Source organism: Leuciscus leuciscus, assembly GCF_965113295.1.
Source record: "Leuciscus leuciscus genome assembly, chromosome: 9".
NCBI classification, from domain to species: domain Eukaryota; kingdom Metazoa; phylum Chordata; class Actinopteri; order Cypriniformes; family Leuciscidae; genus Leuciscus; species Leuciscus leuciscus.
In genome coordinates, this window is record NC_138733.1 from 25,430,517 (window position 1) to 25,455,426 (window position 24,910).

At 39.2% G+C, this 24,910-nt stretch overlaps 1 protein-coding gene across 1 annotated transcript; it reads right to left on the reverse strand.

Moving 5' to 3' along the window:
* Positions 1-418: 418 nt before the first annotated feature.
* Positions 419-24,877, reverse strand: hsph1 (heat shock 105/110 protein 1). Its single transcript, XM_082180400.1, is given in 27 exon segments — positions 419-715; positions 717-793; positions 1,186-1,347; positions 3,983-3,991; positions 3,995-4,102; positions 4,473-4,580; positions 4,895-5,020; positions 5,826-5,844; positions 5,846-5,955; positions 6,169-6,273; positions 10,621-10,677; positions 10,681-10,814; positions 10,936-11,051; positions 11,162-11,268; positions 12,067-12,295; positions 13,321-13,334; positions 13,337-13,570; positions 13,654-13,682; positions 13,685-13,764; positions 13,766-13,781; positions 13,860-14,020; positions 14,292-14,386; positions 14,389-14,450; positions 23,435-23,534; positions 23,625-23,642; positions 23,645-23,687; positions 24,016-24,877. Coding segments are annotated over 27 exon segments (2,703 nt in total). The 5' UTR covers positions 24,327-24,877; the 3' UTR covers positions 419-642.
* Between the last annotated feature and the right edge of the window lie 33 nt (positions 24,878-24,910).

Here is a 24,910-nt window from a genome sequence, read left to right on the forward strand (position 1 = left end):
AAGGAACAAACAACAATTCACTGTATCAACAAATTTCACAAGGACAGCTGGTGCATTTCCACCTGCACAGATTGTCAGTATGCACTATAAATAAATTGCGAATTTAACATGACATATCCTATTGACTGCACAGCGAAAATAAAGCGAAACGCTCAAGCGTATAGCAGCAGCCCTTGTACATCAATTTCTGAAATTGCAAGCTTTCACTTTAGTGCCATAGTTTCAGCATGAGCTTTCTTTTAGTCACTGCTAGGCAATGGCAGTTTCAGTTCCTTTAGCTGTTCTCTTAATATTGTTGTTAACTGCTATTACATCTACATCTATTCATTTCTTAATCCAAAACAGCAATATCATATTTTATTTTGCATTCATAATCAGTCAGTGGTCTGAGTACAAATTTTTGAAACCAGACAAACTGTGGAGAGAAACAGTGGGAGCTTACTAGAGATGCTACATGAAGATTAACTAAAAGTTATCATATGACTATCATATCAAAATAAGAAACAAGGTTCAAAAGTGCCTCTTAACATCAAATATAAGAAACAAAAAAGCTTCATTTACCTCTGTTTGCATGACTGAATGACCAACAACCACTATATTACATGCAATCCAGCTAAATTGAATTTCCAATATTATAAGCTGCTAAATATTGACATGGTTGTCTTTTGCTTCATTTTGAACAAAATCAGTGTATTCCATCGTCACATCTTCTGGACTTGTTGTGTGGCCACTCTGGTTGAATGTTGTCGTCCATTGGAGAGTCAACCCATGGCTTGGGTTTGTTGTTGAGTGCCTGGAGAATTATAAAAAAGAAATGTTAAACACTATCGCAAACAAATGCAAATATAATTGAATTAATCATAAATTAGGTTTAATAACATTCTCACTAATTTAATAACATGCTCACTATGACTTTTGAAGTCCTGTTTTCTAATAAAATATTTATTAAAAAAGAAATAATAAACGTAAAAGTAAAACTAAAGTGAGAAATTCCTGATGAAACGCTTCAGTAAAAGACTATTTAAAAAAACCTTTTGAATGTTGAAGGATGACAGATAAAAAACATCTAACACCACCCCTGTGTGGGTGTTCGGACATAGTAATCAATACTTGTTACATATAAGGTTATTCTTAGATCTGTCTCCCCAATTAAATGCTTTCATGATGCTTTTAGTATTTCCTCACCTGTAATTTCGCCTGGATCTGAGTGCTGTGTATGGCAGGATCATGATCAGATGTGTGTTTATTCTGAGAATCCTGTATGTTTGTCATCCACACTTGAGTATCTTCAACATACACTCTGACCTTGTCCATGCCTATGGCATCAATATGACAGTAACTGTCACTCTGGGAGACAAAAGTGTGCAATTATATAATAAATGCACAGGGTTTCTGCACATTTTTTAAAGTCAAATGTTAGGCTTTTTAATACCTTTTTAAGACCTGAAGAAATAAAAATGAATACTGTACATTAGAGGTGTGCAAAAAGGGGTTAGAGGTGTGTTATTTATTGATAACAATAATTAGATGACTTATAAAGCCATTCATATTATTCATATTCTATGCGGTGGTCAGTTCATAGCAGTCACAGAAATTGACTTTTTTATTTTATATTTTCCACCTTAAATAAATTTCCAGGGGCATTTTACCTATATAAGGGCATCTAAACTTATTAGATGTATGCATATTTTTTTTTATGTCAAATTCTATTCAATTCAATTACAGTAATAACACAGTATAGGGCTGTTACCAATTAAATTAAATCATTATGAGCAAAATCCATCTTTGCAGTGCAGAGGTAACACATAAGCGGCATCAGAAGTGGCATTAATATATTTACAATACATTTTCAATTACATAAATTACATGCTTTGAGATTTTTTATTTTTTATTATTCAATATTTAAAACCGCCAGTAGGTGGAGGCAAGTCACTGTCTTAATAAGTAAGTCATTTATGTCGTAAATTCCGCGAATTGTCACATGAACAAGCAAATCCACAAATAATAAATAATGAAAATCATATAACGCTATATATAATTTTAATTTGGTAAAGTATTTAGATACATCTAAGCCAAAGTGTCATCTAAAATGTAAGTATGTCTTGTAAAAATAAGACTTTTTAAGACTTTCTATGGCCTTAAATAAAAAAAAATCTAATTTAAGACTTTTTAAGACTTTCTATGGCCTTAAATAAAAAAAAATCCAATTTAAGACTTTTTAAGGATTTGCGTGCAAATTAACATCCTGATGCAAAACTTGTTAAACTGGTTTTAAAACTACCTTATATTTTAAGGTGCATGGGTTAAAGGTGCAGTAAGCGATTTCTGAGAAGCACTGTTGATATTTGAAATCAATCCAAACAGACACGACCCCCCCCCCCCCCATTGCTCCACCCCCAAATGGACAGACACGCAATGCAAGAGTGCATGTCCCTTTATCATTGATAAAGGGAAGCAAAATAATGCTTCACGAAAAATAAAGACAAAAAATGACACTCAAAACTGCGTTTTTACTATAGCTAACATTACAACAACAGCATATCTTGGTTATGTGAAACATGTTACTCACGTATGCAGCAGAAACAACGCAGCCTCAGCATCCGTTTTCAGGCTTTCCCACTTAGGTCTCTCCAGCACTGGAAAGCTTTTCTAATATCAACGCGGGTCCTAAAGCTCTTACCTGATCATAACCCCCCCTTTTTACATAGATATTCCTTTGACCTTTTCTCTTTTGTAATGCCTCTCAGCCATCTCTCTTTCTTCATTCTTTCTTCTTTCCTCTTGCTCACTCTGTCTCCTCCCCCATCATGAGTGTTTACGCCCCCTACTGCTGATTGGCTATAAGTGTGTTGTGGCATTCGGTCCACTTTCAACAGTGTTTCCCAGAAATCGCTTACTGCACCTTTAAAAGTGCGGTTTTTGATAGGGATGTAATGATTTTAAAATTAAGATAATAAAATTCTATATATTTGTCTAAATTAATTAAAACATTAATAACTAAAATCAGTAGTTTTAAATGCTACAAGTAAATTTAGGCATCACAACATAATATACAGTAAGAAAAATGGATATACATTTTGAGATTTGTAAAGATTACATTTAACAGTGTTTCAAAATATCTCTTTAAATATTTACTGTGTGCATTAGATGATGACAAAAATAGAGGAAATAAGTATATACAGTTAATTCAATATGATTTAAAAACCCTCTAAAATTGGCTGGTAACCGATATGACAACAATATATTGTGTAGTAGGCTATATACATTAATTGACATTTTTAAAAAGGTTTCTCTAGGAAAATATTAGAATTTTGATTGAATATCAAATTGAAATTTTTCATATACCTGTTGTTGTTATTATTATTATCATCAGTATTATTTTTATTTTTTTGTAGCGATAATATTATTAAATAATTTAGAATGGTTGTATACAGTTAATTGAAATATTATTATGATTATTTTAAATTGTATTACTTTCGAGTTTGCCATGAAAAAGCTTTTCATGCTGATATGGCATTAAATGATAAATAAATAAATATCATGCATCCCTAGTTATTGACACATTATTGAATTTATTATAATATTGTGTTAACTATAAGACAACCATTGATGCCTTGCTGTACTTACAAACTCTAGTGTTGCACTGGCTCGTAATTTTCTAGTCAGTTTAGAAACTTAAAAGTATTGCAGCATTTCTGATATTAGTCTCCTTAGGATGAAGTGCGGTGTTGTTGCATCCCTCATTTGTAAGGTGCTTTGGATAAAAGCATCTGCTAAATGAATAAATGTAAAAGCAGACACTATTTATAGTAAGTGATGTCACTGATGACTGAAATCTGACTACATAACTGCATGGGATCCACTATAATGTAAAAAAAACGAATTAGCATAATGCCTCCCGATGCTATAATGTTCCTTGCAGAGCATGATTGTTTTAAATAAGATGTAAGATATGACAAAGTAAATGAGAGCGAAAACTTACTCCATGCTTTTATTCCTCCACAATAGTCATATAACTCTGTATTTTGTCTGACAGTTCTTCAAACATTTTGGGTCTCCTTATGGACTCCTGGTATCTGTTTTGCACAGGCAAACCCAGTTTCTGTTGAATAAAACAAAAGGCTTTAATACATCACTGTTTGCAAGCATGAATGCTTTTGTTTGGTTTGCAGTACACAGCATCCAATTAGTGCTCTTCCTAAAGTGCATCAGAAGGGTTTTGAAAGCTACACAAATGACTCGCCCTGCCTTTAAGCGAAGCACGTGCCATCGCAAACGCTGCGAGCTGTCAAGACAGCGCAAGTCAATTAAACCACAAAACTGTGGTCGCATATCAAGCAGAATGTAATGTTAAACCTATTGCAGTGTACAAGTCCGGCTATCTCTGAGAGAACACAAAATCAATTTGTCATGGCGCACAAAGGCTAACCTATGATCAAATGTGTTTGTTCATCAAAAAGGACAAACGACTCATGTATTTCTGCCAGCTTGTTAATGTACATCTGCTTATCTTGGTCTGCTCCCTCATCATACAGCCAGTTCTCTGTGCCATTCAAAAGCTCACAGAATGTCTGATGGTCCTAGAGAAAAGCAAAAACCAGCGCTTGTTTAGCAGTATTTTACATTTGTGGTCCATTCAACTGCATTTCACCAAAGAGCTCATATGAACTACAAACTAATTTGAATGAGAGTTTGTTTCATTTATGCATGAGCTGAAAATGGCCTTTAGAGATTCAGCAATCAGGAACAGGCTTCTGAAACATGAAAACATTAAACGGGCGCTATGAATAAATCACAATCTGTTGATAACAGTTCCTGTGAGCTAAATAGATTACATGTCACTCTACAGGTAATGGCGTGTTATCTGGGAAAAGCTGCACGGAAGATACATTACTTGAGCGTTCAGAAGCGTCTGAAAGGGGCCCTTCAGGTTGTGGCGGTAGTAATAGACATTCTCCTCAACTGCGTTTTTAGCATTGTTACGCTCTTTATACTGGCAGTCTTGCTGTATCATTTCGCTCTGTCAGAAAAAAAGAAGAGGAATTTAAGAGAGCGCCAGATGGTGAGAATGACTGATGGATTTTTGAATAGCTTTGATACTCAAAAATCTACCAGAATGTCTTTATTTATGTTTATGGCTTCATACATTGTCAAGATACCAAAATTACACTTCTTAGGCTAACAAAATATCTATCACAGCTTTTGAATCATCTTTTGAGCTTTAGTGAAACAATCTCATACAAAAAAGAGAATTATATGTGTTTTGCTTTCATCACTTAAAAACTATTACATGTACAGGGGGGGCTAAAAACAATTGAATATGGCTTATATAACTATGCATTTTATTATTGGCATTACATTTAGACTGACATTTTTAATTAAAATGAATTTCAAAATGGCTTAGTGTGATCCTCTTTTCAAATATCAAATATCACATGAACTATACTAACTTTCCAAAATATGGGGTCAGTAAGATTAAAAAAAATATATATATATATATATATATATATATATATATAAATTAACACTTATTACATTAATTCAAAGTGACAGTAAATACATTTATAATGTTACAAAATATTTTGTTTTCAAATAAACACTTTTTCAAACTTTGTTCAAAGAATCCTGAAAAAACGTATCAGTTTCTACAAAAATATTAAGCAGCACAGCTGTTTTCAACATCGATTATATTTGATCAAATAAATGCAGCCTTGGTGAGAAATACATAATAAGTTATTTTATTTTTTTCACTTACCAGTTTTTTTTTTCCACTTTAGTCACTGATGTATACATGTGGCATTAAACAAACATTTAGTCAACAGTACCTCCTGCTCTATGTAGGCGATCCTTTGGCAACAGTTGGGTAAACGTCTCCTCAATAGGCAGAACAACATGCTTGACCTTCATCTTGGCTTTTTTAGCATCTGGGGGGTGATTGTTTACTTCTCCATTCAACTGTAAATAACAGACAATGTCTATTTGCATAATGGTGTGGCAGTCATTCAAACTGACAGAAAATGTCCATATTAAGATATGTAACAAGACATGCTGTGAATAACGATTTTTTATATAAACTAGATACACATCAACATGTCCATTTCATATGCACATACAGTCTAAAGCTAAATGTACTGGCCAAGCATTAAGTGAGAGATGCAGCTCACTTATGCTCAGTGCATCTCTTTGATTCTGCTTTTCCATGGGGGGAAACTGGGCTATTGGCATGTTTTCTTTGTCTACCAAGAGCTGAATATTTGGCTCAAGTATCTTGTCCTATAGAAATCACAGTACCAGGGTTACATTTGATAGTTACATTTCTATACAACAATGTTACTGCATCACACAACAAGGAGCCAATCTCTCACTGTCACCCTCATAGAAACCCAATCAGTCAATGTTATTGATCATATAAATCATAACTATGAGAACCACATATGTTAGCTAAGCTACTGTAAATTAAAAAATATATATAAATATATTCCCACCACTGTGTGTGTGTATGTATTTCATCACTAAAAGCTTGAGCTGTTCAGTCATGATGTCAATTTGTAGACCATCCTGGAAGGCTCATTTGCTTGGGTTCCCTCTGGAATTTCTAATGGGATTTTAGAATGGTGGTTTTTAATATATTTCTAAGTAAATCAAAGTACGTGGTTACATTCCTTGAAGAGACTTTCATGGTTTTCTACATATATTAGGGTCTTGCCTTTAACCCTTGTGTGGTATTCATATTTTTGTTATTCAGCCAGTGTTTGTGGGACTGGTGGACCCGCTGCATTTTGGGGTTTTTAATTCAACATAATCAAACAATTTATGTTAAAATACTCAACAGATGTTTACTTCATCCCAATTACAAGCAATATAAACAGCATTTATGGTTAATATTTCCTCTTTAGCTTTGTTAGATCACATTTCAGAATTGCAACCTTGTGCGGGAACAGGGGCAGAAACAAAACTCACTTTTGGACTCACACTCTCTCACACTTACACACAATCTCTCTCTCACATGCACGTACACACTCACGCATGCACACAAATGCACACTCATGCACGCGCACACACACACACACACTCACTTGGTTATGTGGTTTACGGGGACTCTCTATAGGCGTAATGGTTTTACTAATGTACAAACTGTATAATCTATCCCCCTACACTAACCCTACCCCTAAAACCTACCAATCACAGAAAAAAACACCATTTAGTATGTTTTTTAAGCCGTTTGGTTTATGAGGACACAGATGTATACAAGAACACACACACACACACACACAATAACAGCAAGCCCTGACAGGAGGAGGACAGAGTAAAGGTAAACAGGACCTACAATTTCCACACTTTTATTAGCCCGGGTCCAGTGGACCCGAACATCCTGTAATATAAAATAAATGTGTAGGGGGGGGTGTACAGTGTGTGGTCATTGAAAATGTGTTCTGACATAGCCTATGTTCTTCACAGAAAATGAGCCAAGGCCAATGAGTCTGAGGTTGAAAAAATAATTAATCGTATAATTTTTCTTTTGATAAAAAATGAAAATGTGTCCTACAGACACAAACACCATACAAGTGTTAACTCAACCAGGGGGCCTCAACAAACTTCCAAAGGGGCCTCAAGGTGGCTTAAAATGATTTAAATCAATCAATTGTATCCCTTAAAACTCATCACCAAAATTACATATTTAAATATTTTTTGTGAAAAAAATTATTGTGAAAAAGAAACATACCTGCCTTAAAATAGCTTGAATGTAACTCTACACCCTTGCTTCCTTAAGTATACACAGATCCATGAATATGCAAATGAGCCCCGCTTCCACTCACTCATACAGGGTCGTCTATATAAGTCAATGCATCAGAATGGTTAAATGTGTTTTATGTATCGCTTTCTACAACGTCGGACACATAACGGAAACTAATATGATTAGTCTTTTGCTTGACTACATTATCAAACAGCTAATATGTTGCTAATTTTACACAAACCATGTTCCTGTTCGCCATCTCAGTCTGCCTTCTAAAAATCAGCATCCTTAGAAATGCTTTGAACAACTCAGAACGTCAGTGGAGAAAGGCATATAGTTCATCATAACACCATATACATCATTCATCTGCTACATTGCTAAATGCACACGATTTTCATATCAACAGAAAAATATACCGGGATAACCTGGCTTCTCTTGAGTCCCCCCTGCTGCCTAGTTAAAGATATGCTAAAGCCACATGATTGGTTACAAGGTAGTTTGTGACGTAAGAAACATCGTCGATTTCAAACTGCATTTTTGAGACTGTCTTTTTTTTTTTTTTTTTTTTTGCAGTTTTAAGGAGAAATTACTCAGCAATGGTGTTGACTTATGAATTTGCACATGGTTTGTCTTAAAGGTGCACTGTGTAGTTTTTTAAAGTATTTTATCAGCTAAAATCAATGTCTTTATTCATATGTACTCATTGGTGTAAAATTACCACTGCCTATGATCTGACTCATCCTCGTAAGCGAAGAATTTCTTATCTTTATTTACATGGGGCGGGCAAGTCCATGGAGGATTCCATTTCATTCCGCCATCTTGAAAAACTATAATAGCAGCAGAGAGGGACAGAAAGCACTAGGCTACCTCAACGCGTTTTCGTTCAGAGCCAGCGTCACGTGACTGAAACCAGCTGAAAAGGACAAGGAGATCAGTGAGAGGCGTAAAAGGAAACGTGACCGGCGATTTAAAAAAACGAGGGTTAATGTCGGGATAGCTTTTTCCAGGTGGAAAGATCTAATGAAGGAGAAAGACTTAGAAAGGGACGCTGAAGTTGCCTGCTTTCTTCTCGACAGGTAAGTCAATGTTACGGTCTAAATTACTTTTTTTTCATTGATTGGTTGTGTACTTTATTATATAGGCCGCATAACAGTAGAACATGTATAGTTAAAAGCTAAACAGGCTCTTTGATGAATAACAGCATAGGCTGTGTTTGATGTAATAAGGGTTGCATTTCATGCATGCGATTCATACTGTAACATTCGTTTGTTCGCTGTGTGTCAAGTTGCAGTTTGTTTGAAATAACAAACCTCATCACCCGAAAGAAAACTCGAAGTGCTATTGGAAGACATGTTGTCATAGCTTCTTGGTACATAATGGCTACTGTAGTTGCAACACGCATTTGAAAAAGCGAGGCGCTAGAGAGCACTATTCGTTTTGATGCAAAATACAATTTCACCGCTAGATGGGAGACATTTCTACACAGTGTACCTTTAATAACCATATTAAAAACACCACATAGACATATAAACAAAATTTAAAAACTTGATTTTCACCACAGGGGGTCTTTAAAATGGCAAAACAAGCATGACAAGCTAAAACAACTAAAAATCTATATATTTATTATTATTTGGTTACTTTTATAAAAAAAAAAAATATATATAAAAAAAAACATACATCTTTCTAGTTATGCCAAGTTCTAAAATATTTAATCAGATAGAAAGTTGTAAGTGAGGAGGTGCCTTCAAATATTGTTATGGACAGACACGACAGCTCAAAATTCACTCTAGTACTTTTATAGCAGTCTTTATATTTTAAAAATTAGGTATGATTGTGTTTAAAACTAAGCTCTAGTGACTTTGTCTTGACATGTACAACCATTTTTACAAAAAAGAAAAACCATCAATAGAATACATTTTATAACATCCTCTTGTTTATAATTGAATAACATCTGAGAAAGAAAAGTATAACAAAAACATGGTCTGCAACAATACATTGAATTTGGAGCTGTTGAGTGCTTGTTATAGTGTGTCACGAGTCACGACACAAGGGAACAGACGGTGGATGTAAAATAAACAGTTTATTGGCAGAGCGGGAGCAAAACACAACAGGTGAAGGATGGTATTACTAGACGACACGTAGCACTTAGCCGACTGTAATGCAAATGAAGATGAAGGAAGTGAGGTTGATGATGTAGATCAAGGAACGAAGACACAGGGAGGTAATGAGGATCCAAAGGATGAAGATGAATGCTTGTACTCTCTGGTGCGAGCAGGAAGAGTCTGTGTGACAAGACCAGACAGTGAAGTGAACGGAGTGTAGGCTTGATATAGTGAGGCTGATGAGGGTGAACTGGTGCAGGTGATTAGAATTCCGGTGATGATGAACGAGTGGGCGGATCTGGTGCTGATTTCTGAGTGGATGGTGTGAGTGACTCCGTGACAGTGCTTATTTAGCAGTAATTATTAATATAGAAAAAATATATATATATTTTCAAATTCGGTATGAATGTGTGTAAAACTAAGCACTATTGACTGTTTTTCTTGACATTAGCTTGTACATCAATTTTACATAAAAAAAAATCGAATGACTATATTATACAACATCCTCTTGTTAAAGGGAACGTTTACTCTAATATGAAAATTAAGTAGTCATTTATTCACCCTGCTGTTGCTCTAATGTCGTATATTTCAAATGTTCTGAGGTATACGATAGGGTTTGGTGAAAAACAACACCAGGCTGAATAAATGTAGGGTAAACTATCACTTCAATTATTGAATAACATCTGAGAAAGTAAAAAATATCTATAACAAAAAGATGACAAGAATGAAATGGCAAATAAATTTAGCTTTTGCTGTGGAACACAAGCCCAATGTGGTACCCACCTCTATTTCAATATCATCAGAGCCACCATGACCGCAAATCTCATCTATTTCTGTGGTTTAAGATTTGTCTGAGCTGATCCTCAGGACCATAGTAGCTGAGCTCACACTGACTATACCACTGGTGTTTACTTGAACTTTTACTTTTGCCTTTTCTCCATTCTCCTGAGGTTGAATGTTCTGCACTTTATATTCACCTGTGGAAGCACTGCACACATGCATAGCATTAATTCACTTTCAAAATATGATTTCAGTTTCATCTGTATGCTGCAATATAAACACTATTATGACCTGAAGGGCAAACCTTTTGATTCTCACCAATCTTCGCCTCAGGAGAGGGCGGAAAAGCTTGCAGAATCAAAGGATTGTTTCTGTAAAACTTAATCATTTTGGTTGATGGACAAGGATGATTCCTGCCAAATATCTCATGACAGCTGGAAGGTAAGGACAAATAACGCAAGGTTAGTATGTGAGATGCACAGTACAGCTTATGAAAACAATATGCTTGGTTCTGATAAGTGAGGTAGTTAACTGAGAGGCTTACGATTTGCCTTCATCTGATTCACTTGTCCAGGAAAGAGAAACAGGGAATGGGATTACATCTGTGATGGAGAACTCGCACACTCTGAATGCAGGAGAGAACATGGCGCACTCTGGAAAAATCATTATACAACACTTTAACTTTTCATTCCATCAGTATCATTATTTTTGTATAGATTCATACTCATTTCAAATTCTGTATGAAATATATTGTGCAACATGCCTCAAAACACACTACCGTTCAAAAGTTTAGGGTCAGTAAGATTTGTTATTAAAGAAATATTTATTTTTTACAAAATCTTCTTATTTGAAATAAATGCTGTTGTTTTGAACTTTCTTTTCACCAAACAATCCTAAAAAAATAAATCACGGTTAACATACAAAAAGCCACAAATTTTTTTTAAATTTTTTTTTTATAAGATTAAGAAATATTTCAATATTACAATGATTTCTGAAGGATCATGTCACTGAATGAGGCTGCAAATTCAGCTTTGCCATCACAGGAATAAATTAAAATAGTAATTTACAGTATTAAAACAAAACTATTTTTTATAGTAAATTGTGATCCAAATAAATTCATATTTAGTGAGAATAAGAGAAAAAAAGAAGAAGAAAAAACGGCCGAAATCTTACTGACGCCAACATTATAAATAGTAATGTACAACACTCTGGCTGTTTTTCTAAACTGATTCCATTTTAGGATTCCTATTCATCTACTTTTTAAGAATTTCTGGTTCTTAAAGCTGAAGTGTATAATCTCTGCGCTACTAGCATCAAATTATAAAAAACTTGTAGTTGTCTCTGCATATTCAACTAGGCAAGGAGATAGCATTTTAACATAATATGATGTGCTTCAGCTTTAGATGAACCACATTATGCTATCTGTTACGTATTATAAAACCCACTTACGTGTAATGCACAGCCTCTGGCCACTGCTTCATCTGCATTTAATGTAATGCTCACATCCCTCTTGAAGAACTTACTGATCTGGGCCTTTACAGCAGGGATCTGTGTGGCTCCTCCTACAATCTCCACAGAACTGATGTCCTGAAGCCGCACTTGAGCCTGTTCTAGAGCCGCCATCAAAGGAACCACCATTCTCTCGATCAAATCAGCACACAACTCCTCAAATTTGGCCCTGTGTGGAAGAGGAAGGCATTTACTTCTCTTGGCTTCTCCATTGAAGCCCAATTGCAGTTCTGCAATAACATTATTGGTGCTTTGTAGACATGCATTTAGTAGCAAATAAGGACAATTAAATATGACTTGTGTAAACAGATTAAGATGTGAATTTAAGCATGTTACAAAACACCAGCGAGGGACTCTTAAATTACAGAATTAGGGGGTAGGGGAAACCATACAGTCACTTAAAACTTGCATCAAATTGCCTACTATTAGAATACAAGCCTGTGTCATTTAAGCAGATAAGACTGCTCCCAATATAACATGAATCTTATGCAATAAGTATTTGATTATTTATTAAATAATAGAATCATTATGAATGTACTTTCAAAGTAAAGGTACCAATATGCAGATCAATATTTTATGATTTGTATATTATGCCTGATAACTGATGAACAGCCGATATTAAGATTCTATACTATTTTGTTTAAATAAGTAAAAATAAAGTTAATCATTCTAAATGCTAAAAGTAAATTTAAGCATCACAACATCATAATGTACAGTACAAAAAAATGGATATTTATTTTGAAATCTGATAAAGATTACATTTAAAAGTTCATTCTGATACAGATAAGCTGATAAATATGTCCATGTTATAACCAATAAATAGCTGATATTAAAATTCTACACTATATTAAATAAATTACAAATAAAACACTAAAAACTCAACAACAACAAAAATCAATATGCTCCAAGTGAATTTAAGCATCACAATTTTAGTATGAAAAAATGAATGTTCATTCTGAACTTTGATAAAGACTACATATAAAGTGTTAATAAATTATTAGTGTAGGAGGAGTGAGGAAATGTAAATGTGAAAATTTAGGAAACTGAGCATATACAATTAAACATCAATTATCGACCAATAACAATAAAAAAAAAAAAAAAATCTCTAATTTTGGACAATAAACTAAATGGAACAGATATACTGTGCACCCCAAAACAGTTATGTGCTCTAAGTTATACTAAACAGTCACGTACCTGTTCATTTTCCCACATAGGCTACGTCTTTATCATCCATAAAGCACTTGATGTTGAGGGAAATGTCCGTAGAGTTGCTGCTCATCGGTTTCTTGAGTTTCTGGCACTTTTGTGTCGGTCGCAACAAAGCTTGAGCCTTGGACTTTACATCCATCTTGTACCTGGACTTAAATCCAGCACAGAAATATTCCACCAGCCTCTGATCAAAGTCTTTCCCTCCCAAATAAGGATCAAAGGCGGTAGACAGCACCTGCAAAGCAGAGCATGCACTGATGAGCGTGAAAATGCAAAGTTGGGAATCTACACAGGCGTCTTACTTTGACTGAGACTCACCTTAAGTTTGCCTTTGTTGAATGCACAGAGACCTGGAGGAATGAGTGGCCCATGTCCACAAACGCCACAATCTTTGGATTTTCATCGCAGCCTGGAAGATCTTCCTTATATGCCGTAGTTTAAAGCCACTGGAATGATAAATGATACTGTGGACATTTAGACGAGGCAAAGGCAGTTGTAGTGAGTTTCATTAATTCAAAGGATACCTGCAGTGTTGTCATCCATTAGCTTTAGGCAGTTCAAGCCCGAAATCTTGGCAGCATCCAGAACCGACCTCCTTTCTGAATCAGTGAAGAATGAGGGATCATGCGAAATAATTTGTATGGCCAAAGAAATAACACAAACAAACAAACCATTGGATTGGTGGCTTGCACATTAGTGATTTACATACAAATTAAAAAAGGCCTGGTTAAAATGTCCTGCTGTATGAAAGCGAAGCAAGGCCTTTTCTTTAATTTATCATGATGACAAGCCTATAAATTACTATAATATATTATCATGTGGGAGAATTTCTAATGAACTAAAACCTCTATTTCTGGTACATGCCTCTGGTATCTATTAAATATAAAAAAATATATATATTTTATACATTTATACAAATGTATGGTTATTCAAAACCATATATTTATAGAGATGACTTCTGCAGATTTGCCTCTGCGATGTCTTTCATTTTGGTCAGCAATAGCTGTGACTTTACCTTGACTCTAACCTTCCCATCATTTAGTGGTACCAGACCAGTTCATATGGTAAACTAGCCTTCTCTGATTGCACAACATACGGTGGCCGAGAGAGCTCAACTGCAGAAAACACATGACACCCGCAAATTAAGTAAACATCTTCATCAGTTTCACAACACACGTGTGCTCCAAATACTCACAACACAACCCAAATATAGAAACACGCTGCAAAAGTTCACATCTCAACCAATTACAGAAAAGCGCTGCAAATAGCACAGACCACGGAAATGTTTCCAGGGGACCCCAATAAGTGACGAACCTGGCTGGGACGTGCTTGCAGCTCAAAAGTCTACTTTAATTTTTTTTTTTTTTTTTTTTTTTACAAAACATACAGAGATGACATGTTTATGACATACAAAATTGTATACAATATACAAAATGTATTAACAATATGTTCAATGTCATCAGAATACAAATGAGAAAAGAACAACGAGCTGAAAACTAAAATAAATAAATAAAAAGATAGAGAAAAAGAACATGAGTGAAAGATATTAATCTATACATCAGTTACATTGTACAAATGTTGTCACGTTATGTTAAAATTTTCATAAAGAAGAGTTTCATAAGAAACTATAGGTAATGCAGGGTCCAAAGTTTTAAAGTTGAGACACTCACACACAGCTAACACCTATTTTAAAAGCTTTTTTGTAAAAAAAAAATATATATATATAAATATTTCTGTCCTAAGAACAGCTATTCAGCTGATGGGCTGTGTTGTCATGGGAACCATAGATGAGAACATCCCAGGTGAAAATAATGAGGAAATTACGTTGTCTTTCGTTGCTCCCTTCATCAAGTGTGGTCCAAACGGCTACATAATGGCACACAAGTGCCGTGCTCCCTCCAAAGTCCGGCTCTGCCGTCTACCCTTCGAAGGGAGTAGGGCATAGAGATGCTCACGAGCAATAAGGGCCCTGTCCCAAATGGCACACTCCGGACTTGTGGACTTTCTCAAGAGTCCACACTTTGGTGACGTCATGTAGTGCAGGCCTATAGGGCCCTTGGCGCGAGTCTACGAGGGCACATTGAGAGGTATTTTTGGGACAGACTCGATCGTCCTGCCGGAAATAACGGTCTGGTTGTTGTTGGGACAGGAGAAATCACATTTTTGCGCTCCGACCACTTATCTCCATCAAAGAGTATAGATGCCCAAGAGGAGAAACTCTGTTGTGTTATGGGTAACAGTCTGTAGATGGCGCTACGGAGGCGCGTCCGCCATTATGGACTGAAAGCTGCTGAAATCGTTAGCAAAGAGTATAGAAGCCTTATAGAAGATCTTATGGCACCACTTCCATTTTAGTACTGTTTACAGTTCATGTGTGCACTTGCTAGATTGCACTTTTTTTTTGTACCTTTCCGCCTGTAATAGGACATTCACAGATTGTTTTTGTTCTTGCCATTGAAACGTCCACTGTGTGCACTTTCACTGAAGATGTTGTAAAAACAAGTTGTTAATATTTTTGTGATATTCTATGTAAAAGATTAACTGTCTTTAGAAATGTTCATTTATAATTTTATTTATTTATTTATTTTTCCAAATCATATATATGGTGATGTTCACTAATTTCAAAATCAGCATTTGAATAATTATCTTATTACTGTGTGTCTGCCTATATTATTTCATGAATTTCTGTTATTCATATAACAAGGAAAATGCATAATAGAACATAAATATTGATAGATTAAAGGTTTGCAGTAATTTTATAATTGTATCTTTGCAAATCGTAAGTGGTAGGCTAATGAAGCCGATTCGGTGGGGGACATACCCTTACGAAAAAGTACTATAGGAATCTTATAGTATTTTGGGACAAAATATTATAGTAATCTTATAGGAATACTATAGTAATTTGGGACATACTATAGAAGTACGATAAGACTACTATAGAAATACTATAGCAGCTTTAAAATATTATAGAGGTAGGCTATTACAGAACATCACAGAAGTATGTTATGTTCTGTAATACCTCTATAATATCCTAGAGCCACTATAGTATTTCTATAGTAGTCTTATAGTACTTCTATAGTAATATTTTGTCCCAAAATACTATTTTCCTAAGGGTAATTAGGCCATGCATAACCAACACATAGACGTAAAATTTACTGTCATTTAACGTCGGTCAACCTCATTAATGTATTTCAAATTGTTTTCATATTTAGATATGATAGCCAGAAAAAATTAAGTTATGTTAAGTTCTCTTACGAGAGGTTCTCTCGTACTGCGTAATATCTTACGCTATGGGGGAAATCTCTTTTCCGCGAGATACTGAAGCCAAAAATTATCCTTAATTTTGGGATAATGTAAAACGCGTTGCGGCAGCACGCAGACATAGGCGAAACAGCTCGCGCGCCTATTGGCCGCTCTGCGGCAACTGCAGCAGCCTATCGAAAGGCCCGTCGTGACGTCAGCTCCAATGAGGGCGCTTCGCGAAGATCAGTGCGCCCCCCGCCTCAAACGCTGCAGATGCGGCGTCTATGTTACAGCATACCGAAGCTCTACGGCCGCCACTATGTCACGGCCAGAGCCCAGATCTCATTCAACCCCTAGCTATTCGTGTGAATGCATGGGCAAAGCTCCCCGGGGTATCAGAATGGGTGCTGAACATTATAGAAAGAGGCTATTCGCTACAGTTCGCTCGACGCCCCCGCAGTTGCGCGGCGCGAATCGAAACCACGGTGGAAAAGGAAGTAGCACATCTACTTCGAACCGAGATTGCGAAACTGTTGAGCAAAGGGGCCATAGAGCCTTTATCTCAAGCTCAGAGCGAAGGGGGTCTGTACAGCAGATATTTTCTGGTACCGAAGAAAGACGGGGGTCTCAGACCCATTCTAGATCTAAGACAGCAGAACAAAGCGCTTGCAAAGCGCCGGTTCAAAATGCTCACAACCAGGAAAATCCTCTCGCAAATTCGCCAAGGGGACTGGTTTGTGTCAATTCACCTTATTTTTAACGGAAATACGAACGCAGCCAGTTGACGGTATTTTGTGCGAGACTTCCGGTCAGGCACTTCCGGTCACTGGCGGGCGTTGTTCGTAACAACTAACTCATCGTTATGGCTTCGAGGAAGACCGGGATTGTTTGTGCAGTTAGAGGTTGTCATAATAACTGGCACAAAAGAAAGATTTACTTGGAGCAGGACTGTTTTAATCATCGAAATCATTAACATTTTAATAATCAGGCGCCCTACGACCGGCGACACACTGGCTGCGTGGCGTTTCTGTTGCGTGGTGTTTTCTATGTCTTTGCACACCAGAAACGTGTCTGACGCAGCGTTGCTGCTGCTAGGTGACATGATAAGCCTCATTGGTGATATATTCGACATATGGGGAGAGAGTTGTGGAAGGCACTTAATGTTAAACATAAATATATAGCAGCAAAGACAACGTCGGCAGTATTGACGGCAAAATAGGCTAGTGCAATATTTGAAAATGGATTTTTTTTTTTTTTTACATTTATATCTGCATTTATGTCAAAACCTAAATTCAAACATCAAAATGTCATTTATTAATATGTATTCATATCAAAATGACATACAAACATATTCTATTTTGCCTGGAAACGCTTCCAAAACGCTTGCATGTCGCGTGAATAATAGGCGTCGATTCTATTTCTAGCATGCACGCGTTTTCCCTGAGACACGCGTCACGCAGGCAGTGTGCAAATAACCTGTTAACATGGGAGCCGAAATAACGGACACGCCACGCAGCCCATTTGAAGAAACGACCGTATGTTTGTTCTTTTCATTTCGTGAACACAAGACCACCCGATACCAGAAAAGTGTCTGGGCTACGAAGTCTGAATAAAAACTCCAAGGAGAAACAAAATCATTATAGTAACCCCTGTATAAAATCTAGTCATCATGGCATGATCATGATCATGGCATTTATTTTGTATGATTTATAATTATTTATAGCCATCTACTTATTGCTATCATGTGCTTTGGTTGCATTCTGATGACATTATTCATACATTTGACATGACAAAATAGCCTACCTCCATAGATATATTAACTTAGTCCAGCGTTGGCTCGACCGTGTTTAGGGCGGTGCTGAAGGCGCCGGCGAAGCTTTGGCAATCTGCCAGCTAGATGCATGAGTGTTTTCAACTAGGTCCGGTACCCAAATTGGGTGAGGCGGGGCTTTAGTTCTTTGTTGTATTCATCTGCTAAGGCATGTGTAACATTTTTCTGTCAACTCTGCATAATCCTTCGCAATCGATATCGTTAGTTAGCCCAGAGAAGCGAGGAAACGGAAGTGCCGCACAAAAAACGGAAACTGGACCCATATTTACTTCCGCGTTCGAAAATAAGGTGAATAGATCTGAAGGACGCGTATTTTCAAATACAAATAGCGTCACGTCACAGGCGATTTTTGAGATTCGCCTTCGAGGGCCAGGCATATCAATACACAGTCCTACCGTTTGGCCTGTCCCTAGCACCCCGTACATTCACGATGTGCATGGATGCAGCCCTCGCTCCCCTGAGACTTCGGGGAATGCGAGTTTTGAACTACTTGGACGATTGGCTGGTTCTAGCTCAGACTCACTCAGAGCTCATAGAACACAGGACCATGTTACTCGAACATCTCGAGAACTTGGGTCTCAAAGTCAATTGGGCGAAGAGTTCAATGTCTCCCAGTCAGAGAATACCTTTTCTGGGCACAGAACTGGACTCGCTGTCTATGACAGCTCAGCTATCGCCACAGCGCAGACTGGACAATCAGCGCATGACGGAAACCTTCCGCTGCGGCGCTATAGTCCCGCTCAGAAAGTTTCAAAGGATGCTGGGTCTCATGGCCTCAGCATCATCAGTACTCCAGCTGGGTCTGCTTCGCATGCGCCCACTGCAGTTCTGGTTAAAAGCGTGAGTGCCGCGCCGAGCGTGGACCTCCTGTCTTTTTCGCCTCAAGGTCAATCAGAAATGCATATCAGCCCTGAAACCTTGGAAAGCGATCGACTGGTACCAGTCAGGTGTAAGCCTGGGGACTTCCTCGAGTGTGAAGGTGGTGTCTACGGACGCCTCCACCTCGGGATGGGGAGCGCTGTTCGAGGGCAGACCGTTCTTTGGCCAGTGGTCAGAACGGGAAAAGCTTCTACACATAAACTGCTTGGAAATGATAGCAGTCGACAACGCGCTGAGGCGCTTTTGTCCCCAGATAGCAGGACACCACGTCTTGGTCCGTTCGGACAACATGTCAGTGGTGGCCTATATAAATCGCCAGGGAGGTATCAGGTCCCGAAACCTTTACAGGCTGACGGAACGCCTCCTGGTCTGGGTTCAGCGCAATTTGCGTTCGCTGAGAGCAGCGCACGTGCCCGGCCACCTGAATGTGGGACCAGACAGACTGTCCAGGAACAATGTTCCAGCAGGAGAATGGTCCTTACACCCACAGACAGTCCAGCTGCTGTGGGAGACATTCGGCAGAGCGGAAGTAGACCTGTTTGCGTCTCAAGAAAACGCTCACTGTCCGAAGTTTTTCTCCAAGAGCATGGACGCGCTGGCCCACGTCTGGCCCCGCTGCCCGCTCTATGCTTTCCCCCCCGTCGCGCTCCTACCTCAGGTATTAGAGCGGATCAGGGAAAACGGATGCTCAGTGCTACTAGTAGCTCCGTTCTGGAAGAACCAGGCCTGGTTCCCAGTTCTGATGCAGCTGACAAGCACTGCCCCATGGCCGATACCGGTGAGGAGGAACCTCCTCTCTCAAGCCAGGGGCTCGATCTGGCATCCTCACCCGGAGCTCTGGTCCCTACATGTGTGGGCCATCAACGGGTACCCGCTAGCCTCCCGGAGGGAGTGCTAAACACAATCACGCAGGCTAGAGCCCCCTCTACGAGACGGCTCTATACCTCGAAATGGTCTGTGTTCTCTGGCTGGTGCACAGCGTGTGGCATATCACCCCCAGATTGTGGGGTGACGGAGGTTCTTTCCTTCCTACAAGAGCTACTGGACAAGGGCAGGACCCCATCCACGCTCAAAGTTTACGTGGCGGCTATAGCAGCGTTTACTGAACCAACGCTTGGCCAGTCACTTGGAAGGAACGATCTGGTCATTCGCTTCCTTAGAGGAGCTAAGAGGCTAAATCCTCCCAGACCTCCCTCAGTTCCCATATGGGACCTTTCCACGGTCTTGGAGGCCATGAAAGGTGCCCCATTCGAGCCAATCCAATCAGTGGATATCAAACACTTGTCTTTCAAGACAGTATTTCTTCTTGCTCTCGCTTCAGTGAAGCGTATTGGGCCACGCCCGTTCCGGCGGGACGTGACGCAGCGGGCGCGCGCGCCCTCATTGGAGCTGACATCACGACGGGGCCTTTCGATAGGCTGCTGCAGTTGCCGCAGAGCAGCCAATAGGCGCGCGAGCTGTTTCGCCTATGTCTGCGTGCTGCCGCAACGCATTTTACATTATTCCAAAATTAAGGATAATTTTTGGCTTCAGTATCTCGCGGAAAAGAGATTTCCCCCATAGCGTAAGATATTACGCAGTACTCGTTCCCTCTGTAGAGAGAACCGAGGTTACATTAGTAACCGAGTACGTTTTTGTTATGTTAAGTTGGTTCAGTGCCATTGACTGTTTTCCTTCAGTTTTCACTCCATAATGGCGGCCGCGCCGTCACGTCATGGGGGCAACTGTTGCTATGGAGCGTTCTATTGAGTTTCGCCTCTTGGGCTTCTATACTCTTTGCTCCATGTCAACTACACAGCCTGCTTTTACAGTTCTATATTTTGATATTGTGTATGCCACCTGGGCATTAGACAGTAGATACATCATGCTTATTTAAATAATGCAGTTGTACATAATAATACATAATGTTCCATTTGAACTAAGTGCGCCATTTGGGACAGGGCCAAGCACGTCCCGGCCGGGTTCGTCACTTATTAGGGTCCCCTGGAAACATTTCCGTTGTGGTCTGTGTTATTTGCAGCGCATTTCTTTATTTGGTTGTGTTGTGAACTTTTGCGGCGCGTTTCTGTATTTGGTTGTGTTGTGAACTTTTTTTGTGTTGTGGACTTGCGAGCGCTCTCAGTGAGCGCGACATGTATGGAGTTTGGGCCAAATGACTCGAAAGTCATACTCAAACCGAGGCACGGGTACGTTCCTAAATCCCTCAACACACCGTTCAGGTCTCAGGTGATTTCCCTGTCAGCCCTGCCGGTCTCTAACGAGGAGAAGGACGCCAGGCCTCCTTTGCCCGGTCAGGACATTAATGGCTTATGTGTCTCGCTCATCTGTCTTCAGACAGACAGAGCAGCTCTTTGTCTCGTTCTACGGACGTTCTAAGGGACTAGCCGTGTCGAAACAGAGCCTATCCAGATGGATAGTCGATGCTATAGCGCTGGCTTACGCCTCTAAGGGCCTGCAGTGCCCGTTAGGTGTTAGAGCGCACTCCACAAGAGGCATGGCCTCATCGTGGGCTTGGTCTAGTGGGATTGCCTTACAAGATATATATGGCGGCAGGCTGGGCCTCCCGTCTACATTTATAAGGTTTTATAACCTAGAGTCTAGGTTATAAAACCTTATAAATGTAGACGGGAGGCCCAGCCTGCCGCCATATATATCTTGTAAGGCAATCCCACTAGACCAAGCCCACGATGTCCTAGAGGTTCCCGCTTTACAGGCTAAGCTGCTTTCGGTCTGATAAATCGGTATTGTCTGCCCCGATGTTTTCGGCCCAGAATACTGAAACTGCTTGAGCAACGCTCGCTGATCGATCATGCAGCTCTATGGGCAGTGTGTAAGACCCATAATATTCACCAGACTAGGCCGAGTTTCGCCCTGGCTGTGTGTGAAACACTATCTATATAATTGCTCCTTATAGGATGCTATTTATTATAGGAATGATGCTATTCTAGCCCCTCTTCCTGGACTCTCTGTGAGTCCCATTGTGATCATGTGCTAAATGGGCCCCGGGCACCTGCCCTTGGGACTTTGGTACTGGATCTCAGCACGCACAGCGTTTTACACTGTGTTCCCCATAGCGTAAGATATTACGCAGTACGAGAGAACCTCTCGTAAGAGAACGTACTCGGTTACTAACGTGTGCCTGCAACACGCTTTGGTTCGCTCCGGCGATGAAAACCAGCTATACCAGCCTCTCGAGCTATATTTATAGCCCAAGGCCACGCCCGTTCCGGCGGGACGTGACGCAGTGGGCGCGCGCGCCCTCATTGGAGCTGACATCACGACGGGGCCTTTCGATAGGCTGCTGCAGTTGCCGCAGAGCAGCCAATAGGCGCGCGAGCTGTTTCGCCTATGTCTGCGTGCTGCCGCAACGCATTTTACATTATTCCAAAATTAAGGATAATTTTTGGCTTCAGTATCTCGCGGAAAAGAGATTTCCCCCATGGCGTAAGATATTACGCAGTACTCGTTCCCTCTGTAGAGAGAACCGAGGTTACATTAGTAACCGAGTACGTTTTTGTTATGTTAAGTTGGTTCAGTGCCATTGACTCCCATTATTTTTCGCCGTTTTCCTTCAGTTTTCAGTCCATAATGGCGGCCGCGCCGTCACGTCATGGGGGCAACTGTTGCTATGGAGCGTTCTATTGAGTTTCGCCTCTTGGGCTTCTATACTCTTTGCTCCATGTCAACTACACAGCCTGCTTTTACAGTTCTATATTTTGATATTGTGTATGCCACCTGGGCATTAGACAGTAGATACATCATGCTTATTTAAATAATGTATACAGTTGTACATAATAATACATAATGTTCCATTTGAACTAAGTGCGCCATTTGGGACAGGGCCAAGCACGTCCCGGCCGGGTTCGTCACTTATTAGGGTCCCCTGGAAACATTTCCGTTGTGGTCTGTGTTATTTGCAGCGCATTTCTGTATTTGGTTGTGTTGTGAACTTTTGCGGCGCGTTTCTGTATTTGGTTGTGTTGTGAACTTTTGCAACGCGTTTTGGGTTGTGTTGTGAACTTTTGCAGCGCATTTCTGTATTTGGGTTGTGTTGTGTTGTGAGTATTTAGAGCACACATGTGTTGTGAAACTGAAGATGCTTTCTTAATTCGCGGGTGTTCTTCTATTTGCATATGTGTTTTCTTCAGTTGCAGCGCGTTGAGCTCTCTCGGCCACCGTAACATGATCCTGAAACAATCTGCCATGAGGTCTCATGAGAGACAGTGCTTGCAGGATTGGTTATCATCTAGAACAAGTGAAAAAAAGACTAATGGTGTTACATCACGCTAGATCATTTTCAATTCATAATCATCAGATTGAGAACAGGGATGCCTACCTGGTTTCTTGCAGCATTAGCCTACCAATGGTCCTGTTATTTGAACTAAATGATACAACAGCTCTAAAAGAAAAACGTTATGGCATATTCAATTCTGAGGGGCCCAAATTGACAATACAGGTTTCAGATGTTTGACATTGACAGGTATGATATTGAGGAACCATGAGTTCTGATATTTTGTTATTTATTTTTATTAAGACAACAATAACAGCTTATCAATTAGACTTTAGATCCTAAAGTGACTAGTAGTCTGACTAGTAGTCTTTCAGCCTGAGTGGATACCAAATGTAGAGTAGTCAACATTCATCTGATACACTGATGATTCATGCAACGCAAGCTCTGCCGGTTTTTATATTACCGTGCATTCAGCAAGCACAGAATCAGCATCCACTTACAGCATCTGTCTGAAAATTCATTGGATTCGGTCTCGATGCCCCTGCTTTTGACCACAGCTATAACGTTACAGCAGTTTTGAAATCCCACATTAAAGCCCACGACAGCCATCCTGGACCTTCCTCGGTACGCGAGCGGTGTTAAGATCAGATAAACAAACGAACAAACCCGCCTGTGCTTGTCAGTCCAGTCAATGTTGGTAATCCAAAACCGTAACGTTATCTCTTTTCGGCGAACTTTACAGAAACTTCCAATCACAGCAGCAGCAGCGGCGCAGCTCGGTCTAGTCCGCGCAGATTGCGTTGACATTTCCAGAGCTTTCGGCACAGAACTCAAAACACGGAGCGTCCGAAGGGTTGCTGTGGTAACTGGTAACCGTGAGAGAGAGAGTGTTCTGCGCTACAGCTAAATAGCACACATCTATTGATTTCTTGTCGTTATTTTAATGTTACAGAGCGGTATACGGCTGGATGTTATCTACATAACAACATTTGTTCAATCAGTCAGTGCGCATATTAAGCGTGAAAAACACTGCATGTTAGTGGAGGTGATAGTCATGATTCATGACTCTCTTGACTATTAAATATGTGTTTTAATATAACGTTAGCCAGATTAGATTAGATCGTGTTTTTAGTCATGTAATTTATTGGGTTTGTGATCAAAATATGCAGGTTAACATTTTAGGTGATTTCATAACTGAAGCCAAATTATGACGTGATTGTTCACGTTCTGTCATCATTTGCCATCTTTCAATGAACGTGAATGAAACTGTCGTTCTGCCGTTCTGTCTTTCACGGAAGAAATTAAGGTTTTGATCAACGAAGATGATGGCTGTTACATTTGTTGTCAGTTTCATCTGGCGATTCTGTCCAACTATCCCTTTAATAAACATT